This window comes from Triticum urartu, chromosome 7A (genome assembly GCF_056163025.1).
Source record: "Triticum urartu cultivar PI428250 chromosome 7A, HENAU_Tu73, whole genome shotgun sequence".
Taxonomy (NCBI): Eukaryota; Viridiplantae; Streptophyta; class Magnoliopsida; order Poales; family Poaceae; genus Triticum; species Triticum urartu.
The window spans coordinates 486,946,468-486,968,897 of NC_141879.1; the positions used below are offsets into that span (position 1 = coordinate 486,946,468).

Consider the following 22,430-nt stretch of genomic DNA (forward strand, 5'->3'; position numbering starts at 1 on the left):
ATATGTGGATGACATTATCTTCATCTGCACCAATCAGAAGTACAGCGAAGAGTTTGGATATATGATGCAAGAGCAATATCAAATGTCTATGATGGGAGAGCTGAAGTTCTTTCTCGGTCTTCAAATACGACAGCAATGCAACGGCATCTTCATATCTCAAGAGAAGTATCTCAAAGATTGCCTGAAGAAGTTCGGTATGCAAGACTGCAAAGGCTTCACGACACCAATGTCAGCCAAGCATCATCTGGGTCCTGACGACAATGGTAAAGAGTTCGATCAAAAGGTATACCGCTCCATGATTGGTTCTTTACTTTATCTATGTGCATCTAGGCCAGATATTATGCTTAGTGTTTGCATGTGTGCTCGATTTCAAGCGACACCAAAGGAGTCGCATCACTTAGCTGTGAAGCGAATTCTTCGATATTTGGCTCACACCCCAACTCTAGGATTATGGTATCCAAAGGGCTCAGAGTTTGATCTGGTTGGATTCTCGGATGCTGATTATGCTGGTGACAAAGTTGATCGCAAGTCTACATCAGGCACATGTCACTTTCTGGGACGATCACTTGTATGTTGGTCTTCAAAGAAGCAGAACTGTGTATCTCTCTCCACAGCTGAATCTGAATACATTGCTGCTGGATCTTGCTGCGCTCAGCTTCTGTGGATGAAGCAAACGCTCAAAGACTATGGCATTCATCTGAAGCAAGTGCCACTCTACTGCAACAACGAAAGCGCCATCAAGATTGCCAACAACCTAGTTCAGCACTCGAAGACAAAGCACATTGAAATTCGTCATCACTTTCTCAGAGATCATGTTGTGAAGGAAGATATTGATATCATACACGTCAACACTGAAGAGCAATTGGCAGATATCTTCACCAAGCCCTTGGATGAGAAGAGATTTTGCAAGTTACGGTGTGAGCTAAATATCCTGGAATCCTCAAATGTCCTGTGATCAGGCACACATCCTAACCCTTATGCATATTGATGACTTAGATGTGCAACACACGAAGTAAAGTATATCTTCAATCAATGAAGACATACATTCTAAGTGTGAATACATTAATGTGGAATTTGACTTCGGAGCGCCACGATAATTGTGCGCCGTGTCTAGGTCCAATACTTCCTATACGATGGGTAACGCCACCACCAAATGTTCTGTTTGAAGTGTTTCACTCATGGCGTTACATTTGCTATGTCTTCACATTTGGTTTGGCTTCAATCTCAACATATCTTCATGATTATCTTCACTATGTTGATTATATAGATATATATATATATATACTAGTGTTCTGTCCTCACAGCATTCACTTATAGCTATGTCTTCATGTTGAATCTTTTGAACTAAATGAATGTGATCGGACCCTAACCTCTCTATGCTTTCTATCTCAAATTCTATCTCTCCAAATCATATGCATTCTATTGAAACTGTTGAATGTCTTCTCTGCGTCCTTGCCAGTAGAAGATACAGAGACAACCATTAAGTCCGTTTTCAATGCTCATTCCTCCACATGAAACCCGGAGAAGTAGGAACGACCACCCGACAATCCAGGCGTGTGTGGGACGTGGAACAAACCCCAAAATTCCGCATAATGGCCACGTGTTCCTCAGATGCGAATCGCCAGGGGCACCTGTGTAATAACGCAGTGCCGCCCCTGTACCTATAAATACACACTTCATGGCGGTCATTATCTCTTCTTCCACTCTCGCACGAACCCTAGCGCCACCGCTAGCCCTCGACGACGCCGGCGACGAAGCGCTTCGCTGCCGCAACCTCTCCGACGCCGTATTCACGCCGACCGCGGACATCATCCTCTCTGCCGCCGCCGTAGGTGTCCTCCGTCGCCAAGTTAGGGCACGGAAGATCGAACTGCTCGGCCTCATCTTCCACTCCGTCTAGCAGTTCTTAGTGTGGTAAATAAAACTTCCTTTTTACGGCACCGTTGATCCTATGGCTTTGTCACTTTCTACCACAAGCAGTTTCTATTCACACAAGTTAGATCTCTCTCATACTGCATCTCATAACATGCCTAGTATATTCACTTATGCTTCACAAAGTAGTTAGATTCCTCACTTGTATTGATATCTGGATCCGTACAAATCTGGAACCAACTCCTTATCTATGAGTGAATGTCTTCGCACGATGAGGTCAATGTCTTCTAAACTGATTTATATTCAAAATCTTCTGAGAATGCATACGACCTCTTCCCCTTCCCTCGCACCTTAATGCTGTCACAGGTACATGTCCGTGGGAGAATCCCTTGGTTCTCATAGTCTGCATTCATTTGCAGAATTCTTACAGCATCATATAAATTCTCCCGAAGCAAGTTCCTGTTTGTCCAGCAAGCGAAAATCTTTGAAGCCTTTGAACGTGTTGAAGCCTTTCAGTTTAAAGTTCATGGCTTCAGAGAAATCAGCAAGGAAGGGTGGCAGAAAGCGTCGTGGAGAAACATCTAGAGATCTGCCAGATGACCTCTCAGAAATGTACAAGACAGATCCTGAAGAGGATTACAATCAGCGCAAGACCCGAATCCAATGGATTCGAAGATATTGGGCAGAACAATGGTTCAAATACCGATTTGTAACCCAGGAATATGCTGAGAAAAATGCCATCAAGAGACCATGGGGAGACATCCTATACAAGAATCTTCAACCCAGGTCCAGAGATGAAGCCATTGAACAAGGCTTCTATCCCTGCATGGTCCGTGGGCCACAGCCTGTTGATGCACACCCATCGTCACTACTATGGTGTCGTGACGACATTCTGTTCAAGCGCAACTTCCAGTTTGCCCAGAACTCAGCGAAGCAAAACAAGAAGACATTGGGACTAGACTTCAACCCTCGTCCCTCAGCTCCAAGGGCTGATGGCACACGAGATGCAGAACCCAATGTCATCGGTCCTTTCTACAACCTTGAAGGTCTCATCACCCATATCTTGGTTCAAGGGACTGCAGTGAATGAGCTTGCAGCTGACGCTGAATCAGATGAAGCGCCTGCAGCGCCGAAGCCAAAGAAGTTGAAGAAGCCTAAAGCTTCAAAGCCTGCCCCTTCACCAAAAATCTCACGGGCGAAGCCACTGGCAACTGCACCTCCTGAAGAAAGTGTGCAGTCCGAAGATTTATCACGCATCTCCAAGCCCCAGAAGGTCAAGATGCCTCTGCCACACACCGGCCAAGAGCTAACAGCTACTGCCATTCTGCGCAATGATGCCATTGATCTGTCAAGTGATGAAGATCTTGCAGATGACGCTCTTGAGAAACTCATCAAGAGCAAAGAAGAAGCAGAAATCTTCAATGATCTGCCTCTCTTTGATGTGACAATCATCCACAACTTCATTGATGAGTGGTTTGACACGCCAAACATCAGCTTCGAAGATCTGCAGCTACCCATTGGCCTCAGTGTCGCCTTCCATGGCGCCATTGCTTCAGAGTTAGCTATCGCCCAGCGCATTGTTGAACTGAAGCAAAAGATTGACTATGAAAAGGCTCAGTTCAAGAAGCATATGGCCAAGCTCAGCGTGCAGGAAGTGAAGAACTTCAAGATTATGCTGCACCAGCTCAAGGAAGCCTTTGTAAAGAAACATGCAGAAGCTCAGGGTTCGCGTGAGCGCATGAAGACTCTGGCTGACAGATGTGTGCAAGCCTACAATGAGGCTGAGAAGCGCAAGGCCCTTGGGCGTCCTGGCATCGACCCCAGGATGACTGCAAAGAAGATGAAGAAGCCCGCTACGGCTGAACCTGACGCACCGAGGCAGGAAGCAGATCCCATTGTCTTCCCAACTAGAATGACTGGCTCGAAGCCAAAAAGCCGGTCAACCGCTTCAGAGCTCAAGAAGACGAGGACTGCTGAGGCTGAAGCCAGGAAGAGGAAACATCCTGAAGCCTCTCCTATTGCCCCCTCTAAGAAGAAGAGGAAGACCAAGAAAGATCGGGCTGCTCCCACAGAGCCTTTGATAGTTGAACCCATTTCCATGGTTCGTCCTGACGCTGAACACCAACTGACAATCCATGAGCCTGCTTTCACAGAGGCTCATGAAGCTGAAGACTTTCCAGCAGCTGATCCCATCGCTGCTGAAGACATTGGTCACCATGACCATGTAGAAGATGGTGCAGTCCTTCCTCAGCTCGAGCACAGCGAACTCATCAGCATTGGTCGTCCTCTGACGCCAATCGCTCAGGATGCTTCATGGGCTGATCGCCCACAAGAGGAAGAAGACTTTGAGGCCCAGCCAACTCCAACTACACAGGTGTCGCCTGCATTGCGCAGGCTTCGCAAAGGACCAAGGCCTCCAGTCTCTGCGTCTGAAGCTGAATCTGCTGAAGACATTCCGGCTGCATCAGCCGATGAAGAAGAAGTCCCACAAGCTGCTACTCCCCTGTCCCACCAAGGAGCAGTTCTCGAGGAGAACGTGATTGAAAATCTTGCGGCTGCCACCACCAACACCACTGAAGCCACTGATGCTATCATGGCTGAAGCAAATGTGGAGCCCTCACCAACAAAAGCACCAAAAGTCAGCGAAGCCACTGATCCCGCTGCTTCTGTTCCTGCATCTGCTGCCGGTCCCCAATTTGACTATCATGTTGAGCACAGGCCTCAGGTACAGAAGCCAATCCCAAGATTGCCAAGATTCCCAGGTCCTGCATCAGCACCTGGCTCCTTCAATATCAATGGCTTCAGAGCAGACAACGCATTCTTCAATAGCTCCAGGAACCCCTACTCAAGGGAAAGGATATCATCTGATCAGTTCTGGAGCTATCCGCAGCAAAGCTATTACTCCTGCATTCTATACAATCAAGGTCGCATCTTCCCCCACAAGCGTCTTGACATTGAAGCTATAGCTGGTCTGCCATGTCTGGAAGAAGCTCTGGATTGCTTCAAAGAAGTTGGATTGCTGCCATTCGTCACTGACCAAGAGCATTGGAATGAAGAGTTGCTGCTCCAATTCTATGCCACACTTCACATCCGCGGGTATAACAGAGAGCCGAAGACTTGGGTCCTGGAGTGGATGACAGGAAACGTTCATCACGAAGCTAAAGCCTTTGACATCATTGAGCTCACTGGTCTGCCCACTCCCGGAGATCTCTACGAATCTGACTGTCAACTTCACAGTGAAGCTGTGGAGAGCATCTTTCAGAATCCTGAACCTAACATGAGTCAGATGCTCAGTATGATGAAGCCATTACCTCAAGACGCTGCATATCCCAAAGAGTTCTTCGTTGAAGACCTTGAGTATCTGCCAAGAACCATTTATCACATCATAAGGCGAACTCTCTGGCCAATCAAAGGACATTCTCCCCATGCCAAGCTGGAAGGTGCAATGAAGACTTTGGTCTTCTACATTCTTCATGGAAAATGCTTCAATACACAGGATTTCTTCATTCGCCAACTTGCTGCATCAGGCTCTGATCTGTTTGGCTTGAAGTTCTACGCCCCATGGGTCATGCGGCTGATCAAACTTCACTCCACTATCTCATATCAGCCATCTGCTCGCAATCATCGGATTTTTCTGCCTAATGTGGATATGTCGATTGAAGCCATCTATCCTGAGCCTGCCAAGGAACCCCTAAGTCTTCAGAATGCAGAGCATCAAAGTTTCACTCAGAACGTTAAAGGCGTGGAAGCCGTAACTCATGTGTATCCTTTGGCTGGCACTACACGTGCACCGCATCCTGCTCTCACTGAAGCCACTGACAGTACAACTGCTCCATGACCCAAGAAGCGCACTCGTGTTCTCAACGATCGAGAGCTTCTTGTGGCTCTTCATCAGAAACAGGATAGGCATCATGACTGGCTGAAGTGTCAGATGCAAAGCCTCTTGGTGGATGTTAATCGCATTCGCAATCTTGCCACCAAGAATGCTTTTGTTTCCCATGAAACCTCTCGCCGCATATGGAAAGGGCTAATGCTGATGTGTTTTGAAGATGATCTTCAAGAGGATGGCTTCACTGAGCGATTCAAGTTTGACTCCACACCTCCTCGAAGGGCAGTGCTGCGACGAACTCCATCCCTTGAAGACTCTGAGTTCTCTTCCTCTGCTGCAACTGTGAATGCCAGAGTGATCGAGGATGAATACGATGCTACTTCACCGCCACCTCCTTCAGCACACTTCGACTCTGCTCCAAGCTCTTCAGCACCGCCAAACACCACCAACGACCCTGCTGCTTCACCTACTCCTCTTGGGAACGAGTAGATGCTCTATGTCTTCAAACCTTTTTGGTCCTTACTGACAAAAGGGGGAGAAGCATATGAGGTTTATAGTCTTCAAGCGGGTCCATATGGGCGAGTACTTTATATTTTACATCGTGCTTACAACTCTCGTTTTGCTACATTTGGTTCTTTGAGTTGTAACACTTAAACTCGATGGTCGTCTGCTACTTATCTGCCACCTTGTGTTGCGATGATAAATTCCGCATGTGCGACGATAAATTCCGCACTTAGATCATTCTGCAGACGTCCATTTTCCATTATGCATGTCATTATCTTCATATACTTTCACATGCATAGTGGATTGTCATCATAAGTTGAAGTGGATCACCACAAGTACAACCTGCCATGTGCATTTGCATTCCAAAAGCAAATTACTTATATGCACATCTTCAGGGGGAGCCCTTGCAACTTATGAAGACAATTCCTTATCCTTTACAATTTCACAGATTATATTCCCCGTTGAAAACTTCAACTAGTTTGTCATCAATCACCAAAAAGGGGGAGATTGTAAGTGCATCTAGTTCCACCCCTAGTTGGTTTTGGAGTATTGACGACAAACCTAGTTGAGGGACTAATGTGTTTGTGAGAATTGCAGGATAACACAGGTAGAAGTCCCTCATTGATTCGGTTTTCCTACCAGAGATGACCCCTAAAAATGTATGAAGACATTGAAGTCAAAGGTGGTATATGAAGATATTCACATTGAAGACTATGACAAGAGAAGACACCACATGAAGCCTATGGAGCTCGAAGACTTAGATCTTTCGTAGTTCTCTTTCTTCTGTGTTGAGTCATAGGAACCACCGTACTGTTAAGTGGGGTCCAAGAGAACCAGTCAGAATGACTGAAGTGATGCTTAAACAAAACCTATGTCTTCGAGTGAAGACTTTGAGAGCGAATCTTTTCCAGAGTCGGGCAAGTCAGCTTTGCTTGAAGCCCAAGTAAAGTTGCCGTGTGAGTTTGAAATCTGACCGTTGGAACACGTGTCAGTTCCTTAGTGACCCAGGGTCATTTCGGACAAATCAGGTCGGGTTGCCAAGTGGCTATAAATAGCCCACCCCCTACAACCATAAACGGTTGGCTGCTCAGATTCAGAGTACGGCTTTTGTCGTTTGAGAGCAACCCACCTCGAAGCATTTGAGAGAGAATTCCTTGCGAGGATAAATCCCTAACCACCCAGAGCCAAAGAGAATTAGGCATCACTTAAGTCTTCTTGTCTGTGTGATCTGAAGACTTATTACACTTGAGGACTGTGCATCCTCCAGACGGGTTAGCCGTCGCATTCTGAGCATCCAAGAGACATTGTGGATTGCCGGTGAACGAAGTCTGTGAAGGTTTGGGAGTCTACCTTGAAGACTTACCAGAGTGATTGGGCGAGGTCTGTGTGACCTTAGCTCAAGGGGAATATGGTGAGGACTGGGTGTCCTGAGCTGCGTGTTCAGGACTGGGTGTCCGGGACTGTGTGTCCTAAGGTTTAAATACCTAGCCGCCCTAACCAGACGTACAGTTGTCACAGCAACTGGAAACTGGTCCAACAAATCATTGTCTTCAGCGAGTCACTGGTTTCATCTTCCCTTCCCTTTACTTACTGTTACTCCTTGTGAAGTCATTGTATGTTCGCACTATCTTTTGTCTTCACTGAGTGACTGCGTGTTCTGTGTGGCTTCACAATATCTTCCTACCTGATCCTTACTACATTGCTGCTATTAGTCATTGTGCTTTCACTCTATTGAATACTTGACTATGTCTTGCCTAGTGTAGTCTACCTTCCGCTGCAGGGTAATAGGTTTATTCCTATCGTTTGTCTTCATAACTTCCACGTTTTGAAGACTTTCATAAAAATTGCCTATTCACCCCCCTCTAGTCGATATAACGCACTTTCAATCCGCCACGAGCCTCAACATTCATCGGACCACATACATCAGTATGTATGATCTCCAACAATTCTGTTGCTCTCTCCATAGTTCCGGAGAACGGCGTTTTAGTCATCTTGCCCATGAGGCACGGTTCGCAAGTACCAAGTGATTCATAATCAAGTGGTTCCAAAAGTCCATCAGTATGGAGTTTCTTCATGCGCTTTACACCGATATGACCTAAACGGCAGTGCCACAAATAAGTTGCACTATCATTATCAACTCTGCATCTTTTGGCTTCAACATTATGAATATGTGTATCACTACTATCGAGATTCATCAAAAATAGACCACTCTTCAAGGGTGCATGACCATAAAAGATATTACTCATATAAATAGAACAACCATTATTCTCTGATTTAAATGAATAGTCGTCTTGCATCAAACAAGATCTAGATATAATGTTCATGCTCAACACTGGCACCAAATAACAATTATTTAGGTCTAATGCTAATCTCGAAGGTAGATGTAGAGGTAGCGTGCCAACCGCGATCACATTGACTTTGGAACCATTTCCCACACGCATCGTCACCTCGTCCTTTGCCAGTGTTCGCTTAATCCGTAGTCCCTGTTTCGAGTTGCAAATATTAGCAATAGAACCAGTATCAAATACCTAGGTGCTACTGTGACCTCTAGTAAGGTACACATCAATAACATGTATATCACATATACCTTTGTTCACCTTGCCATCCTTCTTATCCGCCAAATACTTGGGGCAGTTCCGCTTCCAGTGACCAGTCTGCTTGCAGTAGAAGCACTCAGTCTCAAGCTTAGGTCCAGACTTGGGTTTCTTCTCCTAAGAAGCAACTTGCTTGTTGTTCTTTTTGAAGTTCCCCTTCTTCTTCCCTTTGCCCTTCTTGAAACTGGTGGTCTTACTGAACATCAACACTTGATGCTCCTTCTTGATTTCTACCTCCGCAGCTTTTAGCATTGCGAAGAGCTCGGGAATTGTCTTATCCATCCCTTGCATATTATAGTTCATCACGAAGCTCTTGTAGCTTGGTGGAAGTGATTGGAGAATTCTGTCAATGACGCTATCATCCGGAAGATTAACTCCCAGTTGAATCAAGTGATTGCAGTACCCAGACATCTTGAGTATATGCTCACTGACAAAACTATTTTCCTCCATCTTGCAGCTATAGAACTTATTGGAGACTTCATATCTCTCAATCCAGGCATTATTTTGAAATATTAACTTCAACTCCTGGAACATCTCATATGCTCCATGACGTTCAAAACGTCGTTGAAGTCCCGGCTCTAAGCCGTAAAGCATGGCACACTGAACTATCGAGTAGTCATCAACACGTGACTGCCAGGCATTCACAATGTCTGCAGTTGCTAGCGCAGGTGGTACACCTAGCGGTGCTTCCGTGACGTAATTCTTCTGAGCAGCAATGAGGATAATTCTCAAGTTACGGACCCAGTCCGTGTAATTGCTACCATCATCTTTCAACTTTGCTTTCTCAAGGAACGCATTAAAATTCAATGGAACAACAGCACGGGCCATCTATCTACAATCAACATAGACAAGCAAGATACTATCAGGTACTAAGTTCATGATAAATTTAAGTTCAATTAATCATATTACTTAAGAACTCCCACTTAGAAAGACATCCCTCTAATCTTCTAAGTGATCACGTGATCCAAATCAACTAAATCATAACCGATCATCACGTGAAATGGAGTAGTTTTCAATGGTGAACATCACTATGTTGATCATATCCACTATATGATTCACGCTCGACCTTTCGGTCTCAGTGTTCCGAGGCCATATCTGCATATGCTAGGCTCGTCAAGTTTAACCCGAGTATTCTGCGTGTGCAAAACTGGCTTGCACCCGTTGTAGATGGACGTAGAGCTTATCACACCCGATCATCACGTGGTGTCTGGGCACGACGAACTTTGGCAACGGTGCATACTCAGGGAAAACACTATTATCTTGAAATTTAGTGAGAGATCATCTTATAATACTACCGTCAATCAAAGCAAGATAAGATGCATAAAAGATAAACATCACATGCAATCAATATAAGTGATATGATATGGCCATCATCATCTTGTGCTTGTGATCTCCATCTCCGAAGCACCGTCATGATCACCATCGTCACTGGCGCGACACCTTGATCTCCATCGTAGCATCGTTGTCGTCTCGCCAAACTTATGCTTCCATGACTATCTCTACCGCTTAGTGATAAACTAAAGCATTACAGGGCGATTGCATTGCATACAATAAAGCGACAACCATATGGCTCTTGCCAGTTGTCGATAACTCGGTTACAAAACATGATCATCTCATACAATAAAATTTAGCATCATGTCTTGACCATATCACATCACAACATGCCCTGCAAAAACAAGTTAGACGTCCTCTACTTTGTTGTTGCAAGTTTTACGTGGATGCTACGGGCTTAGCAAGAACCGTTCTTACCTACGCATCAAAACCACAACGATAGTTTGTCAAGTTGGTGCTGTTTTAACCTTCGCAAGGACCGGGCGTAGCCACACTTGGTTCAACTAAAGTTGGAGAAACTGACACCCGCCAGCCACCTTTGTGCAAAGCACGTCGGTAGAACCAGTCTCGCGTAAGTGTACGCGTAATGTCGGTCCGGGCCGCTTCATCCAACAATAATGCCGAACCAAAGTATGACATGCTGATAAGCAGTATGACTTATATCGCCCACAGCTCACTTGTGTTCTACTCGTGCATATGACATCTACGCATAAAACCTGGCTCTGATACCACTGTTGGGGAACGTAGTAATTTCAAAAAAATTCCTACGCACACGCAAGATCATGGTGATGCACAACAACGAGAGGGGAGAGTGTTGTCCACGTACCCTCGTAGACCGAAAGCGGAAGCGTTAGCACAACGCGGTTGATGTAGTCGTACATCTTCACGATTCGACTGATCAAGTACCGAACGCACGACACCTCCGAGTTCAGCACACGTTCAGCCCGATGACGTCCCTCGAACTCCGATCCAGCCGAGTGTTGAGGGAGAGTTTCATGAGCACGACGGCATGGTGACGATGTTGATGTTCTACCGACGCAGGGCTTCGCCTAAGCACCGCTACAGTATTATCGAGGTGGACTATGGTGAAGGGGGGCACCGCACACGGCTAAAAGATCAACTTGATCAATTGTTGTGTTTATGGGGTGCCCCTGCCCCCGTATATAAAGGAGCAAGGGGGTGAGGCCGGCCAGGGAGAGGGCGCGCCAGGAGGAGTCCTACTCCCATCGGGAGTAGGACCCCCCCCCCCCTTTCCAAGTTGGAATATGATTCGGGAGGGGGAAAGAGAAGGGAGAGAAGGAAAGGGGAGGCGCCCCCCCTCTCCTTGTCCTATTCGGACTAGGGGGGAGGGGCGCGCGGCCCAGCCCTGGCCGCCTCTCCTCTTCTCCGTAAAGGCCCACAAAGGCACATTTACCTCCCGGGGGTTCCGGTAACCTCCCGGTACTCCGATAAAATCCCGATTTCACCCGGAACACTTCCGATATCCAAACATAGGCTTCCAATATATCAATCTTCATGTCTCGACCATTTTGAGACTCCTCGTCATGTCCGTGATCACATCCGGGACTCCGAACAACCTTCGGTACATCAAAACATATAAACTCATAATATAACTGTCATCGTAACGTTAACCGTGCGGACCCTACGGGTTCGAGAACTATGTAGACATGACCGAGACACGTCTCCGGTCAATAGCCAATAGCGGAACCTGGATGCTCATATTGGCTCCTACATATTCTACGAAGATCTTTATCGGTCAAACCGCATAACAACATACGTTGTTCCCTTTGTCATCGGTATGTTACTTGCCCGAGATTCGATCGTCGGTATCTCAATACCTAGTTCAATCTCGTTACCGGCAAGTCTCTTTACTCGTTCTGTAATACATCATCTCGCAACTAACTCATTAGTTGCAATGCTTGCAAGGCTTAAGTGATGTGCATTACCGAGAGGGCCCAGAGATACCTCTCCGACAATCGGAGTGACAAATCCTAATCTCGAAATACGCCAACCCAACAAGTACCTTTGGAGACACCTGTAGAGCACCTTTATAATCACCCAGTTACGTTGTGACGTTTGGTAGCACACAAAGTGTTCCTCTGGTAAACGGGAGTTGCATAATCTCATAGTCATAGGAACATGTATAAGTCATGAAGAAAGCAATAGCAACATACTAAATGATCGGGTGCTAAGCTGACGGAATGGGTCATGTCAATCACATCATTCTCCTAATGATGTGACCCTGTTAATCAAATGACAACTCATGTCTATGGTTAGGAAACATAACCATCTTTGATCAACGAGCTAGTCAAGTAGAGGCATACTAGTGACAATCTGTTTGTCTATGTATTCACACATGTATTATGTTTCTGGTTAATACAATTCTAGCATGAATAATAAACATTTATCATGATATAAGGAAATAAATAATAACTTTATTATTGCCTCTAGGGCATATTTCCTTCACGACTTCCATCTCGCACGACCCAATCTTGAGGATATTATGGCTTCTACCGGCTTTCTTAGGTGTAAAAACGTTATCATCACTCTGATCAACTTTCTCCTCGTCTTCATGTCGTGCCATGACGAAAACCCCGAGTTCACCATCGAGTTCGACGCAAACAACACATCGTGACAGCAAGATCATTCCATCAAACTTGACAAGAAACTTACAGTTTCTAAAAGAAAGCAACAAGAACTTCATGTGATTTATGCTGCCAGTGGTAGCGGTAAATACACCTCGAAACCCATCCGACCATGGACCACCAATCACTCTCACACTAATCGTGGCCTCCACGGAGCGAACAATGTGGCTGAATGTCAACTCTAGTGTGCTAAGCTTGTTAGGCTAACTCCACCGCGCGACCCTATCCTGTCCGCCCTCGTCCGTTTGGGGTAAAATGGACAAACCAGACAGCCCAGCGCGCGACTGCAAACGGATATTTGTTCGCTTTGTGTCCGCTTTCGACCCATCTGTGGTCCAAGTTTGCGCCGGTTTTGGGGTGAAACGGACAGCGCGCGGACGGGCGGGATGCGCGCGCTTGTCCTCCCCTGGCCCGCCTGTCGGTGGGAGAAACCAAACCCCCCATGACCATTTGGCGCCATTTTCCACAAACCCTCCCACGTCCCTCCCGCCCACCCCCTCTCTCCCCCGTCCATGGCTGACGCCCTGCCGAATTCTAGCGGCCTGGCCGTCGACCCGCCCACAATGGTGAAGAAGAAGGCGGCCAAGGCGCCAAGGAAGCCGCGGTCGGAGTGCACGCCAGAGGAGATCGCCAAGTTGGACGCGGAATCGGCGAAGAGGAGGGAACGGAGAGCGGTCGTCAAGGTCAATGTCGCCGCGGCCAAGTTCGCCGCCCAGCGTGAGGAGCTGGAGGCCGCGCGACGCAAGGCCTCTACCGACGAGAAGGAGGACCTCGTCAACAAAGCGCACGCCGTCCTCATGCTTGGCATGGGCCGTCCGGCCGGGTTCCCTGCAGCGGCCGCTGGCCCCGCGAGCACAGGCTCGTCGGTCGCCCGGCCTCCGCACTGCCAGTCGCCGACGTTGTGGACCGCGCCCATGTCACCCGACTTTCCTCCGCCAAGGCACGACAGCCAGACCCGTTTCTCGGGGTTGCCGGACGTGGGCTTGTTCGCGCCGTCCACACCGCGTCCCGCGGCCGTCATCGACCTCAACGTCATGCCTGGATCCAGTAGCGGCGGTCGGGCGTCCGTCGAGATGCAAAGAAAGCAAGCACGAGCACCGTTCACGGGGCACCATGCCCCCCCCCCCCGTGTCTTGTTTGACGGAATGTCAACACCAACGCCAACGGTCGACGACCCCTTCTACAACCAGTACATGGAGGACGTTATCTTTGAGGGTGGGCATGGATGTGCCTACGACCCTGAGGAGACCCAAAGTCAGGATAGCCGCGCCCAGTATGTGCCCGATGAAGAGGCCGACGACCGTGCTGACTACGACCATGGTGACTCGTGGCATGAAGACGATGACATCTATGTCGAAGGTGACGGTGATGAAGAAGAAGGCAATGACGTTGATATTAGTGGCGAGCCATTGTTCATCGACGAGCTCACCCAAAGAGCGGAAGCACAAAAGAAGAGGAAGAGCATTCGCACGGGTTCATACACACAAGATGAGGACAAGTTGATTTGCCAAGCTTGGATGGAGATTAGCCAAGATCCGAGGACCGGCGCACAACAAAAGGGCATTGTTTTTTGGATGAGAGTCCACAAAACATTCCATGGAAGGAAGATGTTTGAGCCCTACCAATTTACAAGCAACCGTGGCATCGGCTCGATTCAAAAGAGATGGTTGTTCATCCAACAAGAGTGCAACAAGTATTGCGCCGCATTTGAGAGCGTTGAAGCACGGCCCATGAGTGGTATCGGCGTTGGGGACATGGTATGCTCTCCTCTTCCTAGCCCTTTCCTTGCTACGGGCATGACACTTCGGCCATGTATATGTTTGCATGTTCACTTGTTGTTGATCATGTGATTTAGGCATTTCAATCTTTGGAGGCATTCAAGGCCCGGCACAAATGACAAGCCATTCACTCTTACGCATTGTTGGACGATCATCAACAATTGCCCTAAGTTCAAGGACCAATACCGTGAACTACAAAGGAAGAGAGGACTAAAGATGGCCAAGTACGTCGGAGGTGGAGATGGCGAGGCCTTGAAGAGGCCGAGGGGCAAGACCAACTCCAAGGTTGATGACATACGTGATGCCTCATCCATGGCATTGCATGACACTTTGCATGGCATGATGTCCCAAAAGGATGTGAGGGACGAGAAGAAGCGGCAAAGCAAGGAGGAGCAAATGAAGCAATACCTAGACCTTCAAAGAAAGAAGCTTGAGATGGAGGAGGAGGCTAAGAGGAGGAAGATCGACATGAAGGAGGCGGCCCGACAAAGGCAGCTCGACATCGAGGCCGACAACGTCAAGGCCAGGCAGTGGCAGCTCGACATCGAGGCCACGAACGCCGCCACCAAAGCGAAGGAGGTGGCCCTTGCGATCATGAGCGTGGACTTGTTGAAGATGAGCGACAAGACGAGGGCTTGGTTCGAGGCCAAGCAGAAGGAGATGCTCGAAGCCGAAGGCCTGAACTAGGTCGTCCGATCAGCCATGGCCGTTCTTTTTGGAGGCTGGCATGGGTGCCGCCCGCCCGCTGGGTCGTTGGCTGTGTGCCGGCGAGAAAACATTCATTTTGATGGCCGGCTGTGTTGCCAGCCGCTGGCTGCGTTGCCGGCGAGGACAACTATTTATTTTGGAGGCTGACTGTGTTGCCGGCCGCTGGCTGATGGCGGCGATGGACGTGTAGACCGCTGGCCTGAACTAGGGCTTGGCATTTGAAACGTTCTTTTGGTTTTTTAAATAGACACACAGACAGAATGAGGCAAATAGATGCGGCCGCGCGCTGGGCCCATGGCCACCGCATCCCAGGACACGCCCGGACACGACTCCAAATCCCACCCCAAATGAACGAAATTCGGACAAAGCGGACGTCTATTTGGGGTCGTGCGGTGGAGTTGGCCTTAGTCCTGATTTTGTTGATCACAAGTGACCGACTCTCACTACCGCCACTAAAGTACCGCACAACCAGAAAGCTTAAATCTTTGTCCTCAGATTCAGTGGAGCCCTTCACTTTCAACACAACCTCAAATTTCACAGGATCAATCACCACGATACCACGGATAGGACCTGTCAATTCTAGGTAGGGATCCTGCATGCACACAATGATTAGTTAACCGAGTAATGCTGATATATAGCCCCTCCTTGATGATTAATAAGAAGACGTGTATAAGTCCTCGTAAAAGTTTAAAAAATATGAGACATATATCAAGTGAAAGTAACTAGAACAATGGCAATTAGAAATATGTTGGCGACACAAAAATGACCCATGGGGCACAAAATTCGACATGAATTTGAGTTTGATCTTGAAGCATGTTAAATCTTGAGAACCCTTTAGATCTATAGAACCAGTTTAAATATATAATAAGTGAAGAGTGAAAATGCGCATGCATATGCCATGCACTATTGTTCCATAAAACTCCTCTATACCTGAAAACGTGCACCATAGTGACACCAGAGATGCACCAAAGATCATACTCAAATGCAAACTTTAGTCAACTTAGAAAACTACTTCCTCCGTTTCTAAATATAAGTCTTTGTAGAGATTTGACTACAAACTACATACGGATGCATATAGACATATTTTAGAATGTAGATTCATTCATTTTGATCTGTATGTAGTCCATAATGGAATATCTAAAAAGATTTGTATTTAGGAACGGAGGGAGTATATGTGGTGCAGTTTGGCCTCAAGGTTAGGTGCTTATATGATTCACAGCGAACATGAGCATATTAATTGCTTGTTAGCCAGAGAAATGCAAACTTTAGTCAACTTAGACTACAATATGAAGATGTACCAGAAAAATCTTGTGGGAAGCAACGAATTCGAACACAAACCTCCTGGTGGATGATTTGCCAGTTATCCTTGGTGCGATGGAAGATGATATTACGATTGTGATCCAGAGTGTCGCGTGCGGCGACGATGCCGAACACATGCAATGGCCATGCTAAATCCCGATGTAGTTCAGCAAGCTTGATTGAGAAGACGTTGAGAGTGTGCATGTAGGAGCACGCGAAGTCTCGTGGCCCAGGTGGTTCATCCGTGAAACGCATCGGGGGAATAAGCGCTGCATACATATATGCATCGATATAATGTATGTAGTCCGCAAGTTTGAAAATCTATTTACATGAACGAAATAGCTAGGGTTAGGAAGAGGAAGTTAATTCTTTTCACTACAAGAAATCTGTTAATCCATGACGGAGATGAACCGTCATAGGTGGGCACAAAACTGTCAGGGTGGACATCCATGACGAATTTGAAATCCATCATGTATATCGCGTCATAATTTCACCATGGTGCACTTCATGACAGATTACCAAAGCTGTCATGGATGTGATCCCCACCGATGACAGAAATGCCCCGTCATGGATGCCATGCCGTTAACATCGTTAACGTGCATGCCATGTCATCATCTGACGTGGGAGACAACATGGATCTGAGATGGCAGTCCATAAGGTTATCGGCCCACTTAGGATTCTGGCCCAGTATTTTGGTTTCGGCCTATGTGAAGATTGGCCCAATGAGGGTTACAAGCCACTAGTTTTAGTTATGGCACATTTCATAATCGGCCCAATAATCTCAGCTCAGATTGATGTCTTCAGCCCACAAATTCTATCCAAATCAATATCCATAATTAACATTTTAATCCCTAAAAAAATTAACATTTTCATCACATCAGTTATTTTTTTAATAACTCAGGCAATATCACTCAACAAAAATAAATGACAAATGCCACCAAAATCAAAATGTGCACCACAAAAAATAAAATTACAAATTACTCCTTAAAGCACTATGCAACCATTGCCACCCCCTTGTCGTCACCCAGCGCTCGCCGGAGATCCTGCACATCCATCCCTCCATGGCCGCCCTTTTCCAATCTTAGCACACATCGACGCCATCCGTGTACGCCAGATAAGCAGCGGTGGGAGGGGATGACGAGCATGTCATCGCCCCTATGCCATTGACCTCCAGCATGCACGGTGGATGGGGAAAACACTGACCGGCGACGACATCGACCCCTGTAGTCCACAACACTGACTGCCGCCAGTCGAGATAGGAGGTCGTTGCAGCGATTGGCCATCGATGGCTGGGGCCACCACTACAAAGATCTACGCGACAGGTCAGCACATCTCCTCGGCATAGGGTCAACGAAGCCCCACGCCTCTCGGTGGCCCAGCGCGACGCCCCGCCGATTGTTGGGGTGTCTGCACTTCGTGGTGGCGCTCCTTCCCTTACTGCGGCCTCCGAGCTCCAAGACCTGCAAGGAAAGGGGGATGAATTGGAGAATGGGCAGCGGAGATCAAGAAGAGCAGGGGCTGGATAGTAATGAATTGATTTTGAAGGAGAAGAGGACGAGGGCGGCCTCGGCGCAGATGACGTAGGGATCACCATAGAAGTCTTCCTCCTAGAGGCCCGCGCAACGGGTCGACGAGAAGCATCGACGGCTGGGCCCTCGGTCGTTTGGCACACGGTGGTGGTCCGTTTCGGAACGCCGAGATGCGACCAGCGAGATGGGAGGCACATGGAGAAGAGACTAGGAGGAATGGCGGCTGATTTCTCGGCGGAAGAGGAGTTGGTGGGTGCGGGGGTAGGGGAGAAAGAAGATAGGATAGGGTTTGCACGTCATCCGTCGGATCTTGGAAAATCGAACGGTTGAAATTGGCGATCCGTGGGCATGTTGGTTCGACCAACCAGAGGGCACGATTTCACTCAAGTTGGATCGCCCCTCGACTGAGAGATATAATGGGCTTTTTCTGCTTTCAGCCCAATAGCGAGTAACTTTTACATTTTTGTTTCATATTTCCCCAATAACTAAATAAGCTATACGTGTGAAGTAGTAACTTGCAAAAAATATCTTATGTACCCCAATACATTTTTACATTAGATATGCTAAATATATGTTTTTAGGAGTTTCAAAAAAATCCAAATGATATATTTTTTCTATTGTTTAATGAACTTTCACATGTGTATTGAAAATCATTCCACTTCGAACTACATTTGTGTGAAAAAAGTTATATAATCTTTTGAAGTAGATATTCAAGTGTATATGTTTAGGTCATATCCCAAAATGGAACAATGTTTCAAAAGTTTTTGTGAAGAATTGAAACTTCTATTTGCAAGCTATAGGGGGGAAGGATAATATATCTTAAAGAGATCAAAATCATGTAATTTATCATGAAATAACATAATGGGTGCATATGCTTGGCAAAATTTCTCCTCTTGAAACCATGATTCTTCCTCGAAGATGTTCCACTTTCCAAGTAGTGTACGCCATAAATTTTGTGAAACCTTCTCAAAGTTTTACCACACTCTCTAAGGATCATATGGTGACACCATTCCAGGTTTCGTGTGTTTTCAAACTTAGTTTAAATTTTATAGACTACAACATGATAAGCTACATGTTTGGGGTCGAGTCTTGGCACCCTGATGTTTGAAATTCCTCCTCTTTTCTTGGTTAAAGCCTAAACATAGACTCATTAACAAAAATAATAAATTTAAACTCCAAAAAGTGTGAAATGTTAACATGGATCATGTGATGCATGTAAATACACTTAATTTCTTAAGTATTGCAAACAAACTCCAAAAAGTGTGAAATGTTGACATGGAACATGTGATGGTGTATGTTGAGCATAGAAAAAAATTCAATGTGAAACACTAAAGCAACCAACACTTCGCCTTGAAACCTGACACGTTCCCTCCCAAACCCACGATTCTTCCTTACATATGTTCTGGTTCCAAGTAGTGTACGTCATAACTTCTGTGAAACCTTCTGAAATTTTCATCACACTCTATGGGGACCATATATATGATAACACCATATCAGGTTTCATGTTTTTCAGACATGGTATAAATTTTGTAAATCAAAAATGCCGATAAGCTACATGTTCATGGTCGAGTCTTGGCACCATGATGTTTGGAATTCCTCCTCTCTTTTTGGATAAGGCCTAAATATACGAAAAATGCCAATGGAGGCCGAGCTCCGGTGAGCTTGTTTACAAATTTTATTATCTCGGATCGTGAAAAAATCCAAATTTATTTTGTGAGCACACATGCACATGTACTATATATATGCAAAATTTCACATAATTATACGTTTACATTCGGCATATAGAAAAAAGACAAATGTGCATTTTCAAATGGGCCTTTTACTTTTGTTATTGGGCCAGAAATTTGTTTTTTGTACAGCCTACAAATCACAACATTTTTCGACGAAATTGAACACATTCTTGCGGAATACATATATGATTCTATGTTTTTTCATATTTTTTTGAAACTTTTAAACACACTTTTTCATATTTTCAAAATACCATGCTCACTGGAGCCCGGCCTCCAAAAATCGGCACCCCTAAATAAAGACTTATTAACATAGGTAAAAAAGTTCAGCCCATTTTTCCAACTTCCTAATGCACTCGCAATTCAAAATTGAATTATATCGGTTAAATGCCTAGAAATACACGTATTGACTTAAATATTGCAAACGAATGTTCAACGTGTTTTAAGAAAATGTTCAACATGTATTAAAAACTTATAGTTTAAAATCACTCTGGCATTTGAAGAAACATATTTATTTTTAATAGAAGTTGAGCTATTTTAACACATTTCTAGAATTTATACTAATATCACATAATAATTTTTTAACATACATTTTCATTTTTTAAAATATTTTTTCTCTTAAAAAACACAAATGCATATACACAATAATTGTGTGCTTGTGGTCGTGAATGAATGTACATGATTTTAAGAAACTTTTTGAATTTTTTCAGTTCACTTTTTTTTGTCTTTTTATCATTTTCACTTTACTTTTTTAAAAATACATGTGAACTTTATCAAATAGTCATTGTACATTTTTCGTATGCACACATAACATTTTTTGATACACCTTGACAAGTTGCCAAGTGGGAAGGTGCTAACCGCTTAGAATTCATGTCTCGTCTTCGTGTTCTATTCATGTGATGTTCTTTTTTTTAATCAAAACATGCGGCATACTCCTATAGAATTTTCACATGTACTATAATATATATATTTTATCCTGTAGCAGTTTCAATAATTTTAGAGATTATTTAATATTTTCTATGGTTTAAATGCATTTATGTGTGGTTACCAGAGGTACTGCCATTTTCATGTATATGTAAGTCAAATAAGGATTAAACATTTCAAAAAAGATATTTAAGGAATTATTTTTTATTTTAGCTCATATCTTAGAAACAGATAAAAATGTCAGAAGATACTTGGGGATAACTCGAAACTTCTATTTGCAACCTATTAGAAAAAAATGATAATAATATCAAAATACAATAGACAATTCTTATAAATGGGCATGGAACAATGTTATTAATTCATTAGAGGGACACGAAAATTTAGGAGATTTCACGAATGTTTGCTATACATTGACGTTAAGTTGTACATTACATAACTATTGTTGCTTTTTCGCAAAAGAAAAAAACATATTGTTGCCTACGCGTGAAATGTACTATAGAAACTAAAAAAACATGGCTCGTTGTACATAAGAATTTGGCTCGTTGGAACGTAGAGTTTAGTGCTATGTGGTTCAAATCCCCGTTTCAATCACCTTTTTAAAAACTGAAAAACTTGGCCCATTTTATCTATAAGAACTTTTTTTGCGGGTCATTATCTATAAGAACATATAAAAGCATTTAGGTGTGTGTGTGCGCGCGTGCGCGAGAGGTCCCTAGTTCGATGCCTTTAGCTGCTTCTCCTTTTTTTAATTTAAAGATAAAGACTTTTTAAAGAAATCATACAAATTTTCTCTTTGAAAAAATACTTAACGCGGCCCAACACTGGGACGGCACACGCAACAGCAGCATTCCGTTTTCCTAAAAAAAGCATCAGAAGGCCCATCATGTTTTTCTATACAAAAGAAAACTTAGAGCAGCCCAACGTCGGGACGACACAACAGCAATAGTTCTTTTTTTCCTAAAAAAGTATTAGTCCTTTTTCCCCTAAAAAAGCAACGTCGGGACACACTGCAGCAACATTAGGTTTTCCTAAAACAAAGCACTAGAAGGCCAGATGTGACAGTTTGAACAACTTAAAAAAACTAAGGCGGACATATGTGGGTAGAACACATGTGACACATCAGTATGAGCCATCCATGACGGACTGCTTGGTGTACAGATGGTCGATTCATGACGGTATCCGTGACGGTACATCGTAAGGGCGCCAGTGTAGTTTAGTTTGTTCTCATCTCATTAATCCGTGACGGATCTCATGACGAACCAAACAAATCATGACGGTTTCTGAGAACGTCACCAGAAATCCGTCATGGATTAACATATTTCTTGTAGTGTTTTATACTTACCGGTGTCCTCAAAGGAGCCGAAATAGCCAGACCATCGCTCCTCCCAGCGATGGCGGAACTTGGCAGCCATGTCGGCCTCGTAGTCCTCCTCGCCTGCAGCTTCCACCGCCGTCCTGCCTCTCATCTCCCCGGCTTCGGTTGTCTTCCTCCTCAAGTACCCCGCCCCCGGGTCCATGTCAGAGTTGCTCCTCGGGTGAGCCGCCTCCTCATGCAGCGTCTTCAGCCTTTCACTCTCCCCGGCCCTCGCGGTCTCCTCTCTCATCTCTGCCATCAACCTCTTCAAGGCCGGATCGATCGCCGCCCACGTACGTAATCGTAACCGCGAGGAACTAAAACCTAGCCTTCTC

General features: G+C 45.4%; 1 protein-coding gene across 1 annotated transcript; it reads right to left on the bottom strand.

Annotated features, from left to right (window-relative positions):
• Positions 1-12,538: 12,538 nt before the first annotated feature.
• Positions 12,539-22,390, bottom strand: LOC125518970 (uncharacterized). The gene is made up of 4 exons (XM_087533124.1): positions 22,084-22,390; positions 16,601-16,830; positions 15,654-15,854; positions 12,539-12,970 (listed from the first exon to the last, which is right to left on the bottom strand). Exons 1-4 carry the CDS (start codon positions 22,352-22,354, stop codon positions 12,539-12,541), a joined length of 1,134 nt encoding a protein of 377 aa, XP_087389250.1. The 5' UTR covers positions 22,355-22,390.
• Between the last annotated feature and the right edge of the window lie 40 nt (positions 22,391-22,430).